The sequence below is a fragment of the Phycodurus eques genome, chromosome 2 (assembly GCF_024500275.1).
Source record: "Phycodurus eques isolate BA_2022a chromosome 2, UOR_Pequ_1.1, whole genome shotgun sequence".
NCBI classification, from domain to species: Eukaryota; Metazoa; Chordata; class Actinopteri; order Syngnathiformes; family Syngnathidae; genus Phycodurus; species Phycodurus eques.
In genome coordinates this window covers 21,850,893-21,875,307 of record NC_084526.1, presented here as the reverse complement: position 1 = coordinate 21,875,307, position 24,415 = coordinate 21,850,893, and the positions used below count along the sequence as shown (strand labels likewise).

Genomic DNA, 24,415 nt, shown 5'->3' with positions numbered 1-24,415 from the left:
AAGTTTTTTGCTTTTTTTAAACTATTTATTTAAATGTTTATTTTTATTATATTAATGGTTTTGAATATATTCTTTTGATGTTTTGACTTTTCCTTTCTCTTATTTTTTTTCAAATGATGGGTTCATTTTTATTTTATTTACTATTATATGAATGGTTTTAAATAGAATATTTCCACCTTTTAGTTTTAACCTTTACAAAAATCCCTTCCTTTAATTTTTATAATGTGAATATTTTAAATATTTTTTGGAACTTTAGATTTAGACATTTTGAAAATGTTTTTAAACTCACTTTTTAATTTAATTCAGTACAGTGGACCAGGCCGGACCCCAAATTTATGCCTATTATAATATGAATTCTTTAAAATTGTTTTGACCTTTGTACTTTTCCTTTTTAGAAATTAGATTTTTTTTTTTTTATTTCCATTAAAATTTCTATCATACGGATTAATTTATTTACAGTGGAACCTTGATTTAACAGACAGAAAATAGTGTCCAGTTGGAACTCAAAATCACCCCTTTCATCCACGAATGAGGTAATTTTGGATAAACTTGAAAATTTTAAAGGTTTTTATATTTAGTTAAAATATTTTTGTACTGTACTGTGTGTTTTTCCATCCATCCATTTTCTGTACCGCTTATCCTAGCAAGGGTCACGGGCGTGCTGGAGCCCATCCCAGCTATATTTGGGTAAGAGGTGGGGTACACAGAACTGGTCGCCAGCCAATCGCATGGCACATATAATCAAATAACCATTCACACTCACATTCACACCTATGGCCAATTTAGAGTCTTCAATCAACCTACCACACATGTTTTTGGGATGTGGGAGGAAACAGGAGTGCCGGAGAAAACTCACACAGGCACGGGGAGAACATGCAAACTCCACACAGGCGAGGCCGGGATTTGAACCCCGGTCCTCAGAACTGTGAGGCAGATGTGCAAACCAGTCGTCCACCACGTTTTTATCCCACAAAAAGTATGAAACAATTTTGTACTTTAATGGCGTTTGTAGGCCAGAACAAAAGGGCTTGAATGTAACGGACAATCTGATTGAACGGACGAACCCCTATTACTCCATTAAATCGATGTTTCACGTTATATTGTCTTTACCTTTAGTTTTTTTCCTTTTTTTCTTATTGATGGTTTGACTAGGGCTGTCACGGTCAAATATTTTTTAGATCAATTATCATATAGCTATTTCGTCAAATACTCCCGCCCCAAAAAACAAATACATTTTTTTTGTTTTTACTTCTAACATGCATTTGATTCTCATTCCTAAGGGCTGAATTTGTATCCTTAAACTGCATATGTTGGTACTGAGTATGGTATAAACTCTGAACAGAATTTCAGACAACAAAATCAGCCTTTGCTAAATAGTTAGCATTCACGATTAGCATTAGTTTAGGTAAAACTTTTTTTTTTGTTTTTAAAACGCTAAATATCAGTCAGCTCATTCATACTATTTTATGTACATTATACATCTAATAGTGTCTTAAAAATCACTTACAGATGCTCTTCTGTCATTTTTGGCAAAGTTTATCAGTGGCCCAACACTGCGTCCGTCTGCTTTTTTTTTCTTTTTTTTTTTTTTTTAGCTTCGAGGCAGAAATTTTGCGTCGACGTAGCCACGTTATTTGATTTTATTATCCCCCAGCCATAGTTTTAAACTTTCATTTGACTTTGAGATTTTCATTTTTTTGTTTTATCTTTTTATTTTACTTTATTATTATATGCATTGCTTTTGAATATATTCTTTTGGCATCAATATTTATTTTATTTGTGAGTTTAGATAAGGTTTTTAAGTACTCAAAGATGGGCTTGAAAAGTGTTTAAACTATTAGCAGGACTGGTGGTTATAATCTCTGAGATATTGATTAGGAGGACCTTTTAGATTAACACCTCTAAACCAAAAACCTAAATGGAGTTCATTTGGGATTTCTTCTAGATTCCTTGTGGTATTTTAGCCACTAACTGTAAACCGTTTGCTTCTCTCCCTGTCAAGCCTGCGGAATGAGGGAACGCCCCTGGTCAGCCATCTTGTCCCCGGAGGACCACACGTCTCTGGCGATGCCGCTGTCGCGCCGCCACACCAGCCTCATGCCTTTCCATGGCAGCAACCTGTCCAAAAGTCTGTCCATTAGCAACATTGCTGGGTGAGTGGGCATTAAGATTTCTGAATTGACTGCATCTATTGATGATATTCATACATTTACATGTGTGTGCGTGTGTGTGTGTGTGTGTGTGTGTGTGGGTGCGTGCATGCATGTAGTCCTGTGTTTGACGAGATCCCCATCAAGGGCCTGCGCTATCTTTCCCAGTCCACTGACTCGCTCAACAGGACCAATCAGGTCACAGAGTCCATGGAATCACTCACTGACGAAGGTCATTACACACCTTCGCAACCATGTAAATAAATGGAAACCCATTAAGATGCCTTTATGAGGAATAATGATGAAAAGTCTAAAAAAATAGGTAAACTGTAGGTTTTGCTCGTGCCTGTCATAGGGACAGAGATGATGGACAGCCAACTGATGGGCGAGTTTGAAGGCGAGGCTAAGGAGATGGAGGCGGACTCATGGAGTTTAGGCGTGGAACAGCAGTACCTGCAGCAGCTGGACCGCAACCTGGTCAAGAGGCAGGACGTCATCTACGGTATCTACATGCCAGTCATTCACGAATGATGATATGAATGATGAAACCACGACATGCATCTATTCTTGTTTATCTGTTTTACAACTATAACCATCAGCACGAAATTGTACAGTTTCCCACCTCCTGCTTTTTGTTAGTTATTAGTTTGAATCAAAACTCAGATCCTCAAAAAGGAAAAAGGCACAAAATTTTCGAACTTACCAATAACGAGCTGATCAAGTTTAAAAAAAAAAAAAAAAAAAAAAAAAACTCACTGAACTTTATAAAAGGTTTTACAAGTCTTAAATTACATTTGCCAAAATGAAGCTCAAGGCGCATCGAAAATATTTCTTCATAAAAGGCATAGTAGAAGGAGTACGTCAAGGACTGTGAGTATGTTTCAACTTGCAGTTGTGAGTTCTTAGATGGCTGTACAGTTCACACATTATTAGGAAGCCTACTTGTGTTCCAGGCAGGACACGCCCCACTCCAATATGATTGGCTGCAGTATATGTGCCACGTATGGGGAGAGATTTGCCAAACCAAGTAAATTCTAAAGCTGACTGGTAGCTAGTCTACAGACTGTAAAATAGGACTAATATGTTCTGATCTCTTTGTTCTGGTCAGAACCCGAGCTTCAGCTAGTGCTAGCACTGTTTGTACGTAAATATGCCGGCGTCCTGTCGAATAATGCTGTAAAGCTTCAGTAAACATTGGTTTGTGCGTGTGAATAAATGTTGACATCGGCCACCAAGGGAGGCAATGCACTGTTGCAAGACGCAATCCTGTTGATTGACGTCAAGGTGCGGTGCCGGAGGACGCATGGCGATCAGGTCGGACGTACAGCAGTCGCTATCTTTATAAACTTTGGGACATTGACTTGTTGGGTCAGATCGAAGTTGGTTCGTTTTCAGACCACAAACAAACCGTGCCGAGTCTGTTCAGAAGCTAACCAAGACCACCTCAAAAAGTAGGTGTCAGAGCAGTTGTTTGGTGTACACCAGGATTCGCTTGTGTGTATTCACACCCAGGCTCCGAAATTAAAAACATGGATAAAATGTACCTTTTTTTTTTTCCATGTTTTTTTTTTTTTGTCTCGTTTGGTGGATTTCTCTTATGTTCCTCCGCTGTCTGCATGCATATGAGCGATGCACATGGACACAAGCATACACGCATAACGTAAACAGACGCAGGTGCCAGACAGACTACTTAAGTCACGGGAACCTGGAGATTTTTTAGCAGGAGGCAAGCGGCCATGGCAAAGTCTCTTTTTTTAACCCAAAAATTATAAAACACCAACAAGTGTTTTGGGGGTTGGTTCCCCCTAAAAAAAGAAACCAAAAAAAAATTCAAAATTGGAAAAAAAAATTGAAAGAGTTATTTTTTTTGTGAGCTAAAATCATGTCAATTCCCTCTATATTGAGCAGTTATTAATTAAAAATGAGATACTTTATTTGTGAAATTTTATTTTATAATATCCTGTTATAGAAATGTGTAAAATGATTTAATATTTTGGCCGGTAAAATGTTTGTTTAGCCGGTGGATTTTTTTTCATCTACTGACCAACTTGTCTGGTGAAACAAAAAGTTAATTTCAGACACTGTTCACAATGTCAACAAATGGTCCAGACCAAGAGGGAAACGTACTTTAGTTCCTTTCAAGCGTACCAAATGTGGCAGGTGTGAATGCACCCAAAACATTTATAGAGTTACGCTGTGTTAGCTGGCTAATGACAAACTGTGATGTGCTTTCATCTTGCAAGGATTGGGCATGCTTAAAAAGGGATAAAAGCCCTAAACAGTGGAATCTCTGCGCTGAGGTAATGTTTCCCATTGAAATTAATCAGTTCCAGCCCCAGAACAAAGCTATATTTCCCCAAGTTTTATTGTGTAGTTAGAAATCAGAATCATCTTTGTTTGCCAAGTATGTCCAAAAACACACAAGGAATTTGTCTCCAGTAGTTGGAGCCGCTCTAGTACGACAACAGACAGTCAATTTACAGAACACTTTGGAGAAAGAATAACATTGACCAGTAAAGGGTTGCTAGTTATCTGGTAATGCCGGTACATTTTTATTTTATTTTTTTGACAATTGTGCAAAAAGATGCAGAGTCCTCTAGTACTTAGAGCAGTTCGAATGACTAATATTGCAATAGTCCGGTGCAATGACCATTGTGCAAAGGGCGCCGAGACTTCAAGGAGTGTATGCGGTTTAAAGTGACGAGTAGTGCGATAATCTGGGACAATGTTGGTTGTGCAAATGTTGCAGATACTCCTCAGTCAGTGTGGAAATGGAGCAGATGCTACTCTGGCATGAGTGGCCAGTATATGCAAATAGTGCAGCATGGCGAGACAACTACAGTGAGTGCACGAGTAATACATAATTGGCACCACAGAAATGTGACAACGAACTCAAGTCAAAAAATTGCCAGCATGTTGTCATGGAATTGTAGGTTAGGTGTTTAAGAAGTTGATCGCAAGAGGAAGAAGCTGTTGGAATGTCTGCTAGTTCTAGTTTGCATTGATTGGTAGCGCCTACCTGAGGGAAGGAGCTGGAAGAGCTGGTGACCGGGGTGCGGAGGGTCAGAGAGGATTTTGCACGCTCTTGTCTTAGTTCTGGCAGCGTGCAAGTCCTCATTGGTGGGTAGGGGGGTACCAACAATCCTTTCAGTAGTTTTGATTGTCCGTTGCAGTTGGAGTTTGTCCTTTTTTGTAGCAGCACCAAACCAGACTGTGATGGAAGAACACAGGACTGATTTGATGACCGCTGTGTAGAACTGTCTCAAATAAATACTATACAATGTAGAAATAAGTGAAAACATAGAATAAAAACATACAATACGGTGTGGTCGCTAACAATTCACTGTGGAGCGTTTTTGCCTTTTCGCATAGGATACTGTGTACTTTGGGGACTGCATTGTATTGAGGGATGTGGCAGCCATTTTGGGATAATGGTATCCAAGGTGACGATAAACAAACCTGTGTAGTCACGCAGTGAAAGATGGCATGTTAAAATGCCAGAAAGAAAAGGGAAAAATTCAACCACAAAGCCACGCTAACACTGTCACCAGCGAGCTCTCCTACAGTGGTCAAAGGTGGAACCCGGACAGACTTTTACCTCTCTCGGTGCAGTTAACACTCGCTGGCTGGGACTGTTGCCTCCTTTTAGAGTAAAGATTGTTTGAGTTTTTTCCCCTCGCTCCTCTCCCTTCTTTTTCTCCTTAGTGTTCTCAACTTTATTTATAGCGCACTTTATAACAACCACAGCTGCACACAAAGTGTTGTACATTATATACAAATAAAATCTGTACACACAATAAACACAGGGCAAATTCAAAGAAATACATAAAAAGCAACATTAGAAATAAAGCAGTGCAGAGTCTCATGCTGGGTCGAAAGCAAAAGAATAAAAACGTCTTATAAGATGGACTTTAAAACTGGACAGTGAGGGGGCTTGCCTAATATTTAGCGGGAGTATATTCCAAAGAGATGCAACTGAAAAAGCGCTATCCCCTGAGCCTCTGTTTAGTCCTTGGTACCTCCAGGAGCATCTGGTCAGCTGACCTAAGGAACTGGGCAGGAGTGTAGGGGCGGAGCAACTCAGAGAGGTAAGGTGTGGCGAGATCATTTAAAGAATTAAAAAGTGTTGGCAGATCACACCCGAAAATGAGCTGCTTCAGTATAGCTAGAGTAAGAGTAAATTTTCACTTACTCTGGGAGCAATCCTGAGGGCTAATTTAGAATAAAACAAGGATACCTGTAACGTGTGACGCACACAGCCAAAGGTGTTTATGGGGCACGAGAAAAAGTACAACTGAGCCTTCTACACATGTACCAAGACTGTTTGTGACTTGAAAATAGTGAATGAAATTAGATAATCTTTCTTCAAAAATGTAGTTGGTAAACCAAATTGTTTGTCAACCGGGTCGTTCGTAAACCGAGATTCCACTAAAGAGAATCCCACATTAATATAGCATTCTGTGTGCTTATAACTGTTCTTCAGCTCTCAACACGAAGCATCTTTGTGATTTTGGTGAATTATTGATTAATTCTGGACATTATTAACTCTAATTTACCGTAGAGCTGATGCAGACGGAGATGCACCACATCCGCACACTGCGCATCATGTCAGAGGTGTACAGCAAGGGCCTGCAGAAGGAGGTGCAGCTGGAACCGCAGACCCTGGAGCGACTCTTCCCTGCCCTGGATGAGCTTATGGAGCTCCACACACAGCTTCTCCTGCGCTTGCTGGAGAGGAAGCGTGAGAGCCAGCCAGAGGGCGGACACTCGGAGCGGGGCATCATTGTCTACCGGATAGGGGATATCCTCCTCAGCCAGGTGAGAGAGACAGATGTCCTCAAATATGTCCCTCATGTCATAGGTGTTGTTGTTCACACGCCAACAAACTTGCCTTCCAAAACAGCAGAACTTAAGTAAAGTTGAAAAGCCAATACAGTAGAACCTCGATTTAACGGACCCCAATTTAACGGATATCGTAAGTAAGGGACCATCTTGACAGTACATGTGTCCAAAAATAGAAAAAAAAAAAAAATATCATTTGTCACTTAAACTGCCGTTGACCAAGTCTGTTAGTTCCCGAATTGGCCGGTGTTGTTGACTGGGTCTGTGGCACAATACAGGCAGAGACTGGGACACACGTATTTCCGGGTCACAGATATACAATGACCAGATCCAGCCAATGGACCTCCCCGTGCCTACCAGGCGACCATGTTGAATGTGGTGAAATTCCCATCAAAGGCAATGTATTGACATGTGGCGCCCATGTTGAATGTGGCGACATTTCCAGATGATGTGGCGGCCTTGACGGCAGGAGTTCTATCTATTGTCGCATATCGCTCCGCGCAGAGAGCGCATCCTGGCGGGATGGCGGCGTTTTTTTCTGTAAGAGATGTACGTCTCTGGAGTCGTACTGCAGTCTGGAACATTTTTTTATTTTCTATTTCATTTCTATTTTTTATTTTCCGTAGGTGTGAATGTTATTTTTGGTACAGTAACATTTTGCCAAGTCTTTCGTGAAAGGCAACTAATTAACGGATTTGGGAATAGGAAGCACACGCAATTCCTCGCGACTCATGAAAGCTACCAGTATTGCCACTAGTCATGACAACAACAAGCATACCAGCATGGTAAATTTGGATAAACTTTAAAAGTTTTCAAAGAGTATCAAATTTTTGTATATTTAGTTATAATTTGAGGAGTTGATGAATGAGGAAAATGAGAGAGAAGGAAGAGTCAAAGAGGCAAGTGTGGTGGACTAGGAAGTGGCAATGATTAGAAGTTAGAAAGGCATTAAAGAGGATGAAAAATGGAAAGGCAGTTGGTCATGATGATATCCTGTGGAGGTATGGAAGCATCTAGGAGAGGTGGCTATGGAGTTTTTGACCAACTTTTTAACAGAATTCTAGTGGGTGAAAAGATGCCTGAGGAATGGAGGAAAAGTGTGCTGATGCCGATTTTTAAGAACAAGGGTGATGTGCAGAGCTGTGGGAACTATAGAGGAATAAACTTGATGAGCCACACAACGACGTTATGGGAAAGCGTAGTGGAGGCCAGAGTCAGAACAGAAGTGAGTATTTGTGAGCGACAATATGGTATCATGGTCTAGAAAGAGTACCACAGATGCATTATTTGCCTTGAGGATGTTGAGGAAAAGTACAGAGACTGTCAGAAGGAGCTACATTGTGTCTTTGTGGATCTAGAGAATGCCTATGACAGAGTAGGCAGAGAGTAACTGTGGTACTGCATGCGGAAGTCTGTTAGAAAGGTGGAGGCATGCACTGGAAAGGAGAGGAATGAAGATAAGTAAAACAGAATATATGTGCATGAAAGAGAGGGGTGGAGGGGGAAGAGTGAGGCTACAGGGAGAAGAGAGAGCGCGGGTGGAGGACTTCAAATACTTGGGGTCAACAGTCTGGCGCAATGGTGAGTGTGGTAAGGAAGTGAAGAAACGGGTCCAAGCAGGTTGGAACGGGTGGAGGAAGGTGTCAGCTGTGTTATGTGACAGAAGAGTCTCTGCTAGGATGAAGGGCAAAGTTTATAAGACATTGGTGAGGCCAGCCATGATGTACGGATTAGAGACGGTGACACTGAAGAGACAACACGAAGCAGAGGTGGAGGTGGCAGAAATGAAGATGTTGAGGTTCTCTCTCGGAGTGACCGGATTGGATAAAATTAGAAATGAGCTCATCAGAGGGACACCCAAGGTTAGGTGTTTTGGAGACAAAGTTAGAGAGAGCAGACTTCGATGGTTTGGACACATCTAGAGGAGAGATAGTGAGTACATTGGTAGAAGGATGATGAGGATGGAGCTGCCAGGCAAGAGAGCGAGAGGAAGACCAAAAAGAAGGTTGATGGATGTCGTGAGGGAAGACATGAGGGCAGTTGGTGTTTTAGAGGAGGATGCAGGAGATAGGCTTATATGGAAAAGGATGACACGCTGTGGCGACCCCTAACGAGACAAGCCGAAATGAAAAGAAGAAGTTTGTGTATCAATTTGTAATTTCACTCAAGCAAGATTTAATGTCGACTTGGACAAACTCAGTAAAGTACTATTGGAATTTTATTGTGAAGTCACCCATTTACACTGTTATTTCACAATAAAATATTGTATTACAACATTTTCTGTGATAACAAAATTAGTGGAGGCGCCAAATACAGGCTAGGCTAACTTTGAAAGCAGCAGAATTGCGCAGCCGTGTTGCTCCCAACATGCCTGCGGGCTGTGTGATAGTGACCTCCCAGTCAGTTTTGCTGTATGCTAAGTGAAGCTAAGCTAAGCATTGTCTGATGACTTAACAGCTGCGTTAGATACAAGGATGTACTTCCTTGTGATTGCTCAATGGAATACTTCTTCTGCAAGCCAAAAGAGCTCCCGTTTTACTTCTGACTCATCAGCAACACAAAGAAGAAAAGCCTCAATTTAAAAAAAATCCAGTAACTCTGTTTTACTGTGAGACGTCAACCGAAATCCCATTATGCAGTGGAAACTATAATTACTGTATTATCACTTTACAGTATTTTACTGTTTGGTATGTGGTAAATAACTGAAGAATTTATAGCGAAGGAAAAGTGTACTGCAATATATGCCCATAATGCCCAGCATGCATGGCTCCACAGTGTTTTAAGCATCCATCCATCCATTTTCCACACCGCTTATCCTCACGAGGGTCACGGGCATGCAGGAGCCTATCCCAGCTGACTCTGGGCGAGAGGCGGGATACACCCTGAACTGGTCGCCAGCCAATCGCAGGGCACATATAAACAAATAACCATTCGCACTCACATTGACACCATTCAACCGCAAACTTCACACAGGCAAGGCCGGATTTGAACCCAGGTCCTCAGAACTGTGAGGCAAATGTGCTAACCAGTCGACTGCCGTGTTTAAGCATTTTGGTGTAAATACAAAGAGACACAAGAAAATACAAATACCATAATTTCTTGTGTATAATTCCCATTGTTTCCCCCAAAAAATTGTAAAAAGTAAATAGTGCATATAATACATGGGTATAGGGGAAAATGGAAAAAAACTTTCACGTTTTATAAATGTATGCCGTCATCTAGAGGTTATGAAAAAGCTGTACAGTTTCATTCCTGTATGCCATCACCACCTAGAGGTTATGAGAAAGGTGTACACTTTCGTTCCAATATGACAGGGGCACGTATGACTGCATATATGTACAGTTGTGCTCATAAATTTACATACCCTGGCAGAATTTGTGAACTATTGTTTTTTAAAATACGACTGATGACTGAACAATAACCATCATTAATTTCTTTATGGTTATATTTTGTTTCATGATAATGATTTGCTGAAATGCTTGACAGTTTAAATTAACTCCCATTAAAATAAAAATTTATTTGTTTTGCCTGGCCCTTCATATTTTCTTCAAAGAATTCTACCCATCTTACATATTCTGACTGGGTAATCAAACATATGAGCACAACTGTGTGTTTTGTCATTTACAAAATAAAAGTAGGGCTTTGAATTTCAAAATAAGAGCTAGTAAATAAAAAAGAAAGTATTACATGTTCAAATAAAGTGCTTAACTTCAGAATAATTCTTTGAAAAAGCGAACAAAATGCAGATAATCATGTTTTTCATCATATGGGTAGAAGCAAAACCATGTCAACTTTGGGGGTGCGTATTATACATAGCTGCGTATTATACATAGGTGTGTATATACATATATACGCACCTATGTATTCTCATGGGTATATACATATACCCAAGAGAATGATCAAATCTATTGTGTAGAAAAGCAATGCAGCACTGTTGCAGAAAAGCATTAATTAAAAAAAGCATTAATCAATTATATACACGTGTAGCTTTTCATGGGAAGAAGCTCATGGTAGAGGTCAAGAGACAGGAGTCAATTGCTGCTTTAGCAGCGTGTCACCTGGCTAAACAAAAGTAAATGGCAATTTACAGTAAAATGCGTTCAAACTAATCGGGAGAAGCTTCATCATTCAACAAGACAATGACACTGCCAACATAACAATGGACTTCATCAGGGGGGGAAAGTGGAAAGTCTTAGACTTGCCAAGTCACTCAAAAGACCTTAACCCAATAGAGCATGCATTTTACCTCCTGAAGAGGAGACTGAAGGGAGAAACCCCCCAGAAACAAAAAAGAACTGAAAGAGGCTTCAGTAAAGGCCTGGAAAAGCTTTTCAAATGAAGAATGCAATAGTCTGGTGAAGTCAATGAGTCGCAGGCTTGATGCAGTTATTGCAAGTAATGGTTATGCCACCAAATATTAAATGTTATTCACTTTAAGTTGATTTAATCATGTCTGTTCCAATACTTTTGCTCACTTAAAAATTGGGTGCCTTCAAACAAAAGGTGCTCTGTCCTGTCTTTTGATCTGAAACCCAAATGTCTTCAGTGTACAACAAAAACAAAGAAATTGACCTTGCCGTCCCACTACTTTTGGAGGGGACTGTACATACTGAAATGAAAAATGGTAAGGTAACCAGAAGAAAATCTAAAAATTACTTAAGAGAAAATTGCAAAGAGAGAGAAAAGTCCTGAGAAAAGTTACGAGAAAAGTCAGATCAATTTGAGTAAAATGTCCCGTTACAAGAATAACATTTCCAACCTAAAATGGCAATGTTGCAACAAAGTCTTGAAAGTAAAAAATTAAATGTGGAAATAGGTATGTTATGAAAAAAAGTTAAGTTGTGAAGAAAAGTCAGTGTTAGGAAGATGAGGAAAAAGTTACAAGAGCAGCAAGTTCAAATGATAAAATAGTAACGTTACCAGAAAAAGCCGTAAATGCTTTTAAGTTACACGATTTTAAAAGATATAAAGTAGAGTTTGAGTAAGTTCCATTATTATTACATACATTATTTACTTTTTATTTTATTTTCTGTTGTATAATGAAGTTTATTATTTTTTTTAATTGTGTTCTGCTATTCTGCCTACACTAGATACAGTTTGTTGCCCATGTTTCTGCAAAGTATTTCTAAATAAGTTTCAACACAATCCTTGTCCAGTTCTCGGGATGCAACAGCGAGAGCGTGAAGAGGATCTATGGGAGATTCTGCAGCCGCCACAATGAGGCCGTCAACCTGTACAAGGAGCTTCTGACCAAAGACAAACGCTTCAAGGCCTACATCAAAGTACATCCATCTTTCTCTTCTTCCTCCCTTGTCAGAGTTTGTAGAAGTACAAGCCTTGGAATTCACCCAAAAGGGCTGCTTCAAACCAAAATGGCCAACTTTCTGTTTAAGATTCGGGCATGGGTCGTTAGACGATAGACATGTCCACTCAAAATTTGTGTGGATGGGTAAAACTGTGCTTATTTTTTTATAAGCGTTGCCACTGAGTGAAATTTGGCAAAGTCGTTGGAAGGTTTTTGTTTTTGTCTTCCAACAGAAAAAGATGAGCAGCAGCATTGTTCGGCGTCTCGGCATACCAGAATGTATCCTGCTGGTGACCCAGAGGATAACAAAGTACCCTGTGCTGATTCAGAGGATCCTGCAGCATTCCACAGGTCAGACAAATGCCATGACTAGCGAAACGTCAGCTAAGTGAGCATCTAAAGCAGTGATTCCCAACCACTTTGCCATAGCAATGGTCATCAGGTGTGCTCCAGGAATTTATTAAATATCACTTTAATTGGTCCAAAAATTATACAAATACAAATAATGTATCTTGGTTCATCTATCTACAGTATACCAGCAATGTATAGTGAGAGTCAGAACAATTAAATGCTCTTCCACTAGATGACGGAAGATACAAGTTTCGGTTTATAAAACATAATAATAGCATTGTGTTTTAACTAATCAGGCCCAGTGTACTTTTTGTGACATTCTGTTTGGTGATGTGCCGTGAGATTTTGCTCTTCTAAAATATGTCCCTTGGCTCAGTAAAGGTCAGTAAACACTGATGTAAAGGAGTGTTTTTCTTTTTCTTTGGCTTTTTTGTGTGTGTTCTAAGTTCCATTTCATGTTCAATTGTTTTCACACTTTTTCTCTCTTTTATATTACTGGTGGAACCACACACAAAAAACGCCAACGAAAAGCAAAATATACTTTATACTTTCACCTTAAATGTCTTAACCACTTAGCCTTACTCAGTGTTGGGAAAATTACTTTGCAACTGTAGTTGGTTACAGTTACATTACCCTGTTGAAAATGTAATAAAAGTGTAAGTATTTCAATTACTCTCTCTAACTAATATACCTAATTACGTTTGATTACATTTTGATTACTTTTCTTAATTATAAATGGACCATTGGAGGTTTTGTCTTGAAAAGTGAAGTCAAGTCATAGGTCATTATTTTGGACGTTGACCTGAATGAGTAAAATCAATGTGGTATTTGGATTCAGCACATAAATATTGTCCACAATTAGCTAAAAAAAAAAGAGACAATAAATTTGTTGTTGACCAGTGTTAGGTTTGTACAGCATGTGGAAAACCACCGTACCATGTTGATCTAATGACAAACATGCACAATTTAGACTCACTTCATATGACAACCCAGATAAGTGAATGTTCCATAAAGTCCGGAATTATCAAGATGAAACTGTTCAAAAGTCAATGTTGTTTCATGTGTTCATAACTATAGTCTAACCTTTTCAAAATCTCAGACAAACTTTTAAGATTTCAAAACAAGGTGGTGCTTCGACGTCATATTTGGGAAAATATGTCATGTTTAAGACTACTGCAGAGTGGCACATGACCAGAGGGAGCCAATCACAACCTTTGGCTTTAGAAGAAAGAAGTAATATTAAAAAATAATAATCTTGAGCTTTTGCGACTATTTTTCAACTATAACCACAATTCTAATCACGGAAATGTTCAAAATCTGTTTTTAATTACACATTTCGTCCCAGTAATGTAATGTAATACAATTAAATACATTTTGTAATCAAATTACATAATCTCTTTACATGTAATTAGTTACTCTCTAACATTGGCCATATTGCTGCCTGGAAATACTTGCATCATCAATGCATCAGACTTCACTTTTTCCACATTTTGTGATGTTACAACCTTATTTTTTCCTCCAAAAGAAAAATTGGAGAGATTGGGTAGATTTTTTTCAAATGTGTTTAAGTAACAAAAATGTATCACATGTAGATTAGAATTCACAACATTTGCCCAATGCTACGTCGCTGTATCTTTAGCAGCAATTATAGCCTCAAGTCTTTCATGCTGTTATTATTGGGTGTCCTGTGTCGAATTAGGAAGAAAAAAATTGCATTCACAAATTTAGAGTGAGGGCGGCACGGTGCGACTGGTTAACACATCTGCCTCACAGTTCTGGGGACCCGGGTTCAAAGCCGGCCTCGCCTCTCTGATGTTTGCATGTTCTCCCCGTCTCTGCGTGGGTTTTCTCCAGGTACTCCGGTTTACTCGCACATCCCAAAAACATGCATGGTGGGTTAACTGAATACTCTAAATTTCCCGTAGGTGTGAATGGGAGTGCGAATGGTTGTTTTTTTTATATGTACCCTACGATTGGCTCACGACCAATTCAGAGTGTACCCCGCCTCTCGCCCAAAGATAGCTGGGATAGGTTCCAGCATGCCCGCGACCCATGTGAGGATTAGCAGTATGGAAAATGGATGGATGGAATTTAGAGTGAACCCCTATTTATTGCAGGGAGGAATTCCAGACCCAACCACAATACAGTGGGGCAAAAAAGTATTTAGTCAGAATCAGAATCATCTTTATTTGCCAAGTATGTCCAAAAAACACACAAGGAATTTGTCTCCGGTAGTTGGAGCCGCTCTAGTACGACAACAGACAGTCAATTGACAGAGAACACTTTTGAGACATAAAGACATAGTCAGCCACCAATTGTGCAAGTTCTCCCACTTAAACAGATGAGAGAGGCCTGTTATTTTCATTATAGTTATACTTCACTTATGAGAGACAAAAAAAAATCCAGAAAATCACATTGTCTGATTTTTAAAGAATTTATTAGCAAATTATGGTTGACAATAAGTATTTGGTCACCTACAAACATGCAAGACTTCTGGCTCTCACAGCCCTGTAACTTCTTGAAGAGGCTCCTCTGTCCTCCACTCGTTACCTGTATCTCCTCTGTCCTCCACTCGTTACCTGTATCTCCTCTGTCCTCCACTCGTTACCTGTATTAATGGCACCTGCTTGAACTCATCAGTATAAACGACACCTGTCCACAACCTCAAACAGTCACACTCAAAACTCCACTATGGCTATGTAGCGTATATGAGGGTTCATTAAAAATGTAATTAATTTAGTAGAATAGAGTAAGCCGGAAACGACGCCTGCGTTACTTCCGGTTTAGCGTAATTTTAAGTTTAATTGTTAAAATCAAACTAATCTGTCTCGTAAAGGGTATAAAATTTAGGGAAAGTGATGAGAATCCTTGTTATCAGTCTCGTAATCTGAAGGTTGCTACACTATGAAATTTTGAGTTCAAGATGACAGAGGCTGACTTAAACTCAGAACACACACAAAATACAACCAAGAGTGGAATTTTATAGAATATTTAATTACATCTACAAGGGATCTAGAGGGAAACACACAAAGGGGTCTAACTAAAGAAAGAAAATAACACTAATAATGGGAAGGAGGAGGAAAATAGGCCTACGAAAAGGGAAATAGAACATTGTGTGTTGGACTAAACATTCTGGACGAGAGAGAGAGAGAGGACAAATTTGAGATTTTGTCTGAAGCTAGTAATTTCCACGAAATTATTAGGCACTATTATTGTACATTCTGGCAAACACTTGCAGTATCTACTCACGAGCTCAGAAAATGGATGGATGGATGGATGGGTTTAAAATCATATACTAATATAAAATAACCTCAACTTGGTACTCTCTTTACTCAGAGGTCAAGCATGTAGGACTGACTGTTTATACTTTAGTTTTGGGAAATGCTTATGATTCAAATCACATGCCGCTTGGAGTCAAATCAAGACAAACAGTTCTCAAAATCTCGCAATTGTGCTTTTAAAGTTGACACACTGACACAGACATCAAGGCATACATTTGGAATAGTTCAGCAATTGTTCCTATTCCAAGACAGGTGGTCTGGTGGAAACATCTGGGGGCCTTTGATGCTTAGGAGTTTAGACTTCGAGGGTAGATGTTAATTAATTTAGGGTCCACTCGGCATCTTCTTGGGACATTCTCACAGCAGGGCCGCTTGGAAGAATGCAGTTTATCAAGGTGGTGGTGGGGGGGGTTCTGGCAACTGTGTCAGAGTCACTACAGTCAAGACCAAAGAGCTGTCAAAGAACACCAGAAACAAAATTGTAGACCTGCACCAGGCTGGGGGAGACTGAATCTGCAAAAGGTAAGCAGCTTTAGTGTGAAGAAATCAACTGTGGGAGCAATTGTTAGAAAATGGAAGACATACAAGACCACTGATAATCTCCCTCGATCTGGGGCTACACACAAGATCTCAACCCGTGGGGTCAAAATTATCACAAGAACGGTGAGCAGAAATCACAGACCCACACAGGGGGACCGAGTGAATGACCTGCAGAGAGCTGGGACCAAAGTAACAAAGGCTACCATGAGTAACACACTACACCGCCAGGGACGCAAATCTTGCAGTGCCAAACGTGTCCCCCTGTTTAAGCCAGTATATGTCCAGGCCTGTCTGAAATTTGCTAGAGAGCATTTGGATGATCAAAAAGACAATTAGGAGAATGTCATATGAGCAGATGAAACCAAAATAGAACTTTTTGGGGAAAACTCAACTTGTCGTGTTTAGAAGAGAAAGAATGCTGAGTTTCATCCAAAGAACACCGCATCTACTGTGAAGCATGGGGGTGGAAACATCATGCTTTGGGGCCGTTTTTCTGCAAAGGGACCAGGACGACTAATCCGTGTAAAGGAAAGAATGAATGGGGCCATGTATCGCGCGATTTTGAGTGAAAACCTCCTTCCATCAGCAAGGGCATTGAAGATGAAACGTGGCTGGGTCTTTCAAAATGACAATGATCCCAAACATACCGCCTGGACAATGAAGGAGTGGTTTCATAAGAAGCATTTCAAGGTACTGGAATGGCCTAGCCAGTCTACAGCTCTCAACACCATAGAAAATCTTTGTAGGGAGTTGAAAGTCTGTGTTGCCCAGCAACAGCCCCAAAACATCACTGCTCTAGAGGAGATCTGCATGGAGAAATGGGCCAAAAAAACAGCAACAGTGTGTGAAAACCTTGTGAAGACTTACAAAAAAACGTTTGCCCGCAGTCATTGCCAACAAAGCGTATATTTCAAAGTACTGAGAGGAACTTTTGTTATTGACAAAATACTTATTTTCCACCATAATTTGCTAATAAATTCTTTAAAAATCCGACAGTGGTTTTCTGTATTTATTTATTTTTTCTCATTTTGTCTCTCATAGGTGAGGTATACCTATGATGAAAATTACACCTCTCTCATCTTTTTAAGTGGGAGAACTTGCACAATTGATGGCTGACTAAATACTTTTTTGCCCTACTGTAGGTGGAAAGCTGCATTATAGAGAAAACAAAAAACATTTATTGTTTTACCCCTACCGCACACTTTAAACACATTTACACTTATTACAACACACAACTTATTAAAACACGATTTTTAAAATTATTTTAGTTCCTGTTCTCACTCTCTCGTTCCTGAAGTTCTCCAAATAACAGGCAAAACATCTGTCACTCCCTGTTGAACTATAAATAAACTGACACATAAAACAGAAGAGAATTCAACATTGTATATTTAAACACCAAAACATTTAACCAAACCATGTAATTTTGAAAGTCTGCTAGCATATTGCTAACATCCAGTAAAACGTGAAACATCATAGACTAACTTACAAATGTAAATTAACATCGATGTTACAGTCATTGTAAACCTTCAAACAAAGGATACTGAAACACACATGGAGCAGCAATACAATCATAAAAATGATCATTTAAACATCTGTGATATCGCGGGGGCACAAAAGATGAACACTGATATAGCTGGAAGCACTGCATTTTGGAATAAGGCTGTTACATAACAAAAAAAAAAAGTGGAAAAAGTGAAGTTCACAGAAATGTTCCACATTCTGCTATCTGGATGCACTGTACCCATTCTATATATTATGTCTCCTTCCCACTGTTACTCGTTACCCTCCTGTGGTGGTGTCAAATACACTGAACACACAAAAAAGCCAGAGGAAGCAAAACATTCCTTGGGTACTCACTGACTCAACTGCTTCCTTCCGGGCGCAGAGGGCGATGATGACTACGAAGACCTGTCAGAGGCGCTGCGCCTAGTAAAGGAGGTGATCGCCAGCGTGGATGGCCGTGTGAACGAGCACGACAAACGGCGGCGCCTCAAGGACTTCCATAGCCGCACCGACAGCAAGTCCATCATGATGATGAAGAATGGCCAGATCTTCGCCCGCGAGGACCTGCTGCGACGACGCCTGGTCCACGACGGCGCTCTGCAGCTAAAGAGCAACCAGGGACGCCTCAAAGGTGACAACACTTATTTCCCTAATAATTGGAAAAAATAGAGAAAATGCATAACAACATGTTTTCCTTCTCAGACGTCCACGCACTGCTCCTGTCGGATGTCCTGGTATTCCTCCAAGAGAAGGACCAGAAATACATCTTCACCATGCTGGTGAGCCTGCTCACCGGAAAAGTGAACCTAGTGAAGCTGTCTCAGCTCATAAGCAGACAAAAAAAAAACCTGCGGAAAAGTGAATAAAAAGTGAATTAAATCAAATTAAGTATGATAAAAAAATTATAAACATAAAACAATATTTAGAAACAAACACAACAGACATTTTAAATGATATAGCTAGCTAGATAGATAGACAGATAGGTAAATAGATATAGAATAGTAATAAGTATAAAAAAAATGAAACATCAAAATTCCATCCATCCATTTTCTGAGCCACTTATCCTCACAAGGTTCGCGGGAGTGCTGGAAGCCTAACCCAGCTATCATCGGGCAGGAGGCGGGTACACCCTGAACTGGTTGCCAGCCAATCGAAGGGCACACATAAACAAACAACCGTTCACACTCATAGTCACACCTACGGGCAATTTAGAGACTTCAATTAGCCTACCATGGATGTTTTGGGGATGTGGGAGAAAACCGGAGTACCCTGAGAAAACCCACGCAGGCAGGGGGAGAACATGCAAACTTACACAGGCGGGGCCGGGGATTGAACCCTGGTCTTCAGAACTGTGAGGCAGACACTCTAACCAATTGTCCATCGTGCCGCACATCAAAATTCCACAATAATATATGACTCCATAATGTCTCATCCTGTCAAAAAATTATAAAAATTGTAATTGATAAAACATTTCAAATTATGTTTTACATGTAAAAGTAAAAAAATGACGTAAAATAATAAGTATAAATAAATATAAAATTTCACAAAAATAGCAAAAATGTCTCTGCTTGTGAAAAAATATTCTATAAAATAAAAAATCAATATTATACAATATATCTATATGTAATAATGTTATGTATCACGTAGCTATGAGCTTTTTTTCCCCCTTAGCACCCGCGCGCGCACACACAGACACACACACTGAGTGAGTGAGAGGAGGGGGAATGTGGCCGCCTGCGGCAAAGAAACCACACTCATCATGGCGAAATTGCCGAGCCATTTTGGAGCAGAGGCCTTTAAAAAGACAAATAACATGTTCGCAGATTGGAGGGCCTTGGGCAAAAACACTAGAGCAGTGGATAGCAGACCTCCGCCAAGGCAAAAACATCCTAGCTTTTGACGTCCGAGATGATACATGGGGGAGCAGTTCGACCTGCTCGATTTGGTGGATCACTGACCCAATTGGCCCTAATGCAATCAGACTGTAACAAGAAAAAAAACTCCATTTGTACTTAATTGACCCTCTCAGCAGTTTTGTATTTCTTCCCGAAACCCTGCAAACCAACTAACACGAAAAAACAACACAAACATGCTGCCCCATGGCCCATCTCCTCAGCACGGCTCTGTGATTTACCAAATTGTATCATTATTTGAGGTCTGATCTTACCTCTGTTTGACTAATTGTTTGATTTAGGGTGTTTTAAGTACTTTTTTTTTTACCCTCATATCGTGTATATTGTTGGTTATAAATTTTACTTATCCTTCCACTGTGCAGGATGACATTAACCATTTTCTATTGTTCCCCATCCATTTTATTCCCTCTTTCCATCCAATGCTACTCTAATCTTCTACTTGTATTCCCCTGTTCACATTTGATGCTTCCTGTCATTTTTCCTTTCCCCTGCTTGTCGCTTCACCAACCCATTTCCTGCCCACTGCCTCATCATCACCATCTCCTTTTCCTGTCATTTGTCTTCCTCCTCGGCCCTCCCACCCACTGTCTAAACCAAACCCCACCAACCCGGTAGGACCAGCGCTCTACTGTCATCTCACTGCAGAAGCTGATTGTGCGCGAGGTGGCCAACGAGGAGCGTGGCCTTTTCCTTATCACAGCAGGCATCGAGAAGCCAGAAATGATGGAGGTCCTGGCATGCTCCAAGGAGGAGCGCAACGCCTGGATGCAGCTCATCCAGGATGCTATGCAGTCCATGTGAGTACCCCCACCCAACAATTACAGCCCACCCCCGACAGACATACCTTTGGCTCAGGTAGGCCTGTGTTACAGCCCAGTAGTTAGCCCGAGTTCAACTAAACTAAAAAGACTGGGATTAAAAGAGAGATCATTAGGTGTGTTGCGTGTAAATGATTTAGTACTACAAACAATGTACAAAAACATTCGCATATTTGCACATCACTATTCACAAATTTACCTATTCGCGTTTTTGTGTGAAACCTATTCCCAGCTGCTGTATGTGCTGAAGAATGCATCTATTTGCGTATTTTTGATGCTCTTTCTGAAATGTGCTAATATGACACAAGAATATGGCACAAAATGGCAGCAAAGCCCTGCCTAAATCCGAATACAGTACATTACAGTGGAACCTCGATAGAACGTACTAATAGGGGCGGGGGGCCGTCCGATATCGCCGATTGTCCGTTACATTGAAGCACTTTTTTTTTAGGCCATATGCACCCATATGACTGTGCAGTACAAAATTGTTTTGTACTTTTTCCCGTGGCCTAAAAAGTTCAGTACAGTACAAAGTTATTGTAAATAAATATTAAAAAAAGCTTTAAAATGTTTAAAAGTTTCCCATTTTATCCAAACTTACTACGCTGGTGTCCTTGGTCGTGGTGACATTGTTGACGTGCAGTACTCATTGTAGGCCAGTCCCTTTCAAGAGCCGCGAGGAATTCATGTGCTTCCTCGTTTCAAAAAAAAATGTTTTTACCAAAAGTAACATGTTCCAGACTCCAAAGACTTTTTTGTTTGTTTGTTTTTTACTCCACTGAGTTGACGCTGCATCCATGTTGCTCTCCCTCTGCTCTGTGTACAATAGACAATCGATATAGCAATCGTCACATGGCCGCTACGTCAATGCCCCACGTTCAACATGGCCCCCACGCAGGCACGGGAGGATCTACTATTATTGTATACAGTTTCTGTGATCCGGAAATACGTCAATCCCATTCTCTGCCTGCATTGCACCACAGCACCAGTAAACAACAGCGGCCAATTCTGGACCTAACAGAGTTTGTAAATGGCATTTTAAGTGACAAATGGTAACTATTTGTGAACACATTGTTTAGTCCCAACAGTCCATTTTATTCGATATCCGTTATATTGAGGACTGTTTTATCGAGGTTCCACTGTACTTGCATGGAGCGGTTGTGAGTGGAAGCTACAGACTTGCTGCATTCAATTTATAAAACAATAAAAATAATGTTAAAGTAAAATGTGATCAAATATCACAATATATAATGGTGCACACACACATGTACAGTGTATACGGAAAGTATTCAGGTCCCCTTAAATGTTTCATTATTTTTTATATTGCAGCCATTTGCTAAAATAATTTAAGTTCATTTTTTTCCACATGTACACACAGCACCCCATATTGAAATTTTTGCAGATTTATTAAAAAAGAAAAACTGAAATATCACACAGACATAAGTAGTCAGACCCTTTGCTCAGTATTTAGAAGAAGCACCCTTATGAGCTAATACAGCCAGTCTTTTGATGGAGGAGTTTATCTATTATAGTAGCATATCTTGCATAGTGCTATGTGCTGGAGAGAGAGCTCACATGGCTAGCTGCGGTGTTAACACTAAGAGGAATATGACACACAACTCTCTGGAGTCTGGAACAAGCTATTTTTTGGTATAGTAACAAGTACTTTTTTGTCAAGCCGTTCATCTATTACAATGGAGTTGGAACTACGAAGCACTTTCTTTCACGAGCTAGGCAGTGGCCGAAGGCAGGGACTTTGTCGATCCGATCCCCAGCTACAGAAACTGGCTCTAGGGACGTGGAATGTCACCTCTCTGGCAGGGAAGGAGCCCGAGCTGCTGTGAGGTCGAGAAGTTCCAACTAGATATAGTCGGGCTCGCCTCCACACACGGCTTGGGTGGAGTAGAGTAGAGTAGAGCTGCTGCTCCTCCACATTGAGGGGAGCCAGATGGGGTGGCTTGGGCATCTGATTAGGATGCCTCCTGGACACCTCCCTGGTGAGGTGTTCCGGGCATGTCCAACTGGGAGGAGACCCTGGGGACGACCCAGGACACGCTAGAGAGACTACGTCTCCCGGCTGGCCTGGGAACACCTGGGGATCCCTCCTTAAGCACTGAATGCAGTTGCTGGAGAGAGGGAAGTCTGGGCGTCCCTGCTAAAGCTACTGCCCCCGCACCCTGACCTCGGATAAGCGGAAGAAAGTGGATGGATGGATATTTACACATACATATACCCCCGGACATTCACGGTTCGGTATATTCACCCATACGTGGATTTTTTTATTACTATTTTTTTTTCTGAACATTATCCCCCCTTTGTCAGCAGAAAACCCTACCTATCTAATTTTCTATGACGTGGTATAAAAGTCTGGAAATTATATATTTTTGTTTATTTAGTACTGGCAACAGATGTTACATTGTAATGTGAACTAGTGGGACTAAATTATGTTTTTATGTAACAAGGATTGAAGGAGCGTCTTTGCTCGCTAAATGTAGCTTACGCTAGCTGCAAACGAGTTACCTTCGTCTACATATCATCCGGAGGAAGCTCCGAATGAAGCTCGGCTGCTTCCAGGCGATCCAGAGGCAATTCACTCATCTGACGATTCCGGATTACATTTACTCAAATCCTGGTCAGCAGCTGGCAAGTGGCCGAGGATTTCACCATTTGGCCGGGCATTTTGGGCGATAGCTTTGCAGCAAAGCATGATCTAAGGCGTCATTCCTGTCGCAGGAATATTTTTTTTGCCTTGGCGCAATACATTTCTCGTACCGTTGCTTTTTTGTTAAATTTTTTTCATTTTGTCTCATCTCTTTTCTGCCATTGTTTGCCTTCTCTCATTGTCTCTTGCACCCCGCCTCCTCCTTCCTCTGAGGAAAGGACGTTTACGTCCAGGCACTGTTGCCCTCTACAGGGTGCCAATCCTCATTGCAGTTATCCAGAGGCCCAACAATCACACATATACTGCACAAGACCCTCTCCCACCCATTCCCGTTAAAGAACGCCATTGACGTCTTTGGACGGCATTGGCAGGGAATGAGTTAATGATGTATGCGTTTTTTCATAGGCTATTTTTTCACAATGTGGATTCCAAAGTGAGACTGGTTGAGATCTAGATGATGTATGAAAAAAGTGCTGTAGAAGATGGAAAAAAGAAAACTCGTTGCTGTTGTGCGGTGCAGGGAGAGGGACGAGGATGAGGGCATTCCCAGTGAGACTGAAGACGACAAGCGACAATTGGAGATCAAAGCCAAAGAGATGAGAGGTGAGCAAACGATTCCAAAATGTCCTCTGGATGCTTATTCATTATCAACAATTTTAAACTGTCCTCCCTCCTTTAGACTTGCTGAAGCAGAAGGATGCTGAGATCATGTCCCTGCTGGAGGAGAAGGTTCGGCTCTTCCGGGGCATGTGTGAGGGCTCCGGCCCTGTTGAGGAGGCCTGCCAGCAGACCGAACACTTCTTCAGGTCGCCTGGCGGGCCGGAGCCCCCCAAGGGAGCGTGCATCATGAAGGATGCCCTGCAGGAAGGTAAGCAGAGGAGGCTTAAATGCTATCGATGAATATTCTGGTTCATAAGATGCTAGAGATGTTTGTTATTGCTTCCAGGCCCTGCTGCTTCTCTTCTAAATGCAAATTATTCTCACACTCCATTGTCCTTAAGGACACAGCTGCAATGAAGTTTTTTTTGACAACACAATTCGACAACTTCG

The 24,415-nt window shown here is 40.7% G+C and overlaps 1 protein-coding gene across 12 annotated transcripts in view; it reads left to right on the top strand.

Annotated features, from left to right (window-relative positions):
- The window catches only part of LOC133398128 (A-kinase anchor protein 13), a 224,464-nt gene that overhangs the window by 173,423 nt on the left and 26,626 nt on the right, over positions 1-24,415 (top strand). For 11 of the 12 annotated variants that reach the window (XR_009767767.1, XM_061669758.1, XM_061669769.1 and 8 more), the window contains 11 exons: positions 2,003-2,153; positions 2,270-2,406; positions 2,506-2,652; positions 6,712-6,968; positions 12,149-12,274; positions 12,531-12,648; positions 18,355-18,603; positions 18,675-18,751; positions 20,501-20,682; positions 23,886-23,968; positions 24,045-24,233. Coding sequence is in view for 11 of the 12 variants with exons in the window: in XM_061669758.1 (XP_061525742.1) it covers positions 2,003-2,153; positions 2,270-2,406; positions 2,506-2,652; positions 6,712-6,968; positions 12,149-12,274; positions 12,531-12,648; positions 18,355-18,603; positions 18,675-18,751; positions 20,501-20,682; positions 23,886-23,968; positions 24,045-24,233 (1,716 nt within the window). In the remaining variant the exon portion in view is untranslated. The remainder of the gene's footprint in view (positions 1-2,002; positions 2,154-2,269; positions 2,407-2,505; positions 2,653-6,711; positions 6,969-12,148; positions 12,275-12,530; positions 12,649-18,354; positions 18,604-18,674; positions 18,752-20,500; positions 20,683-23,885; positions 23,969-24,044; positions 24,234-24,415) is intronic. The other variant, XM_061669761.1, reaches the window with a different exon arrangement.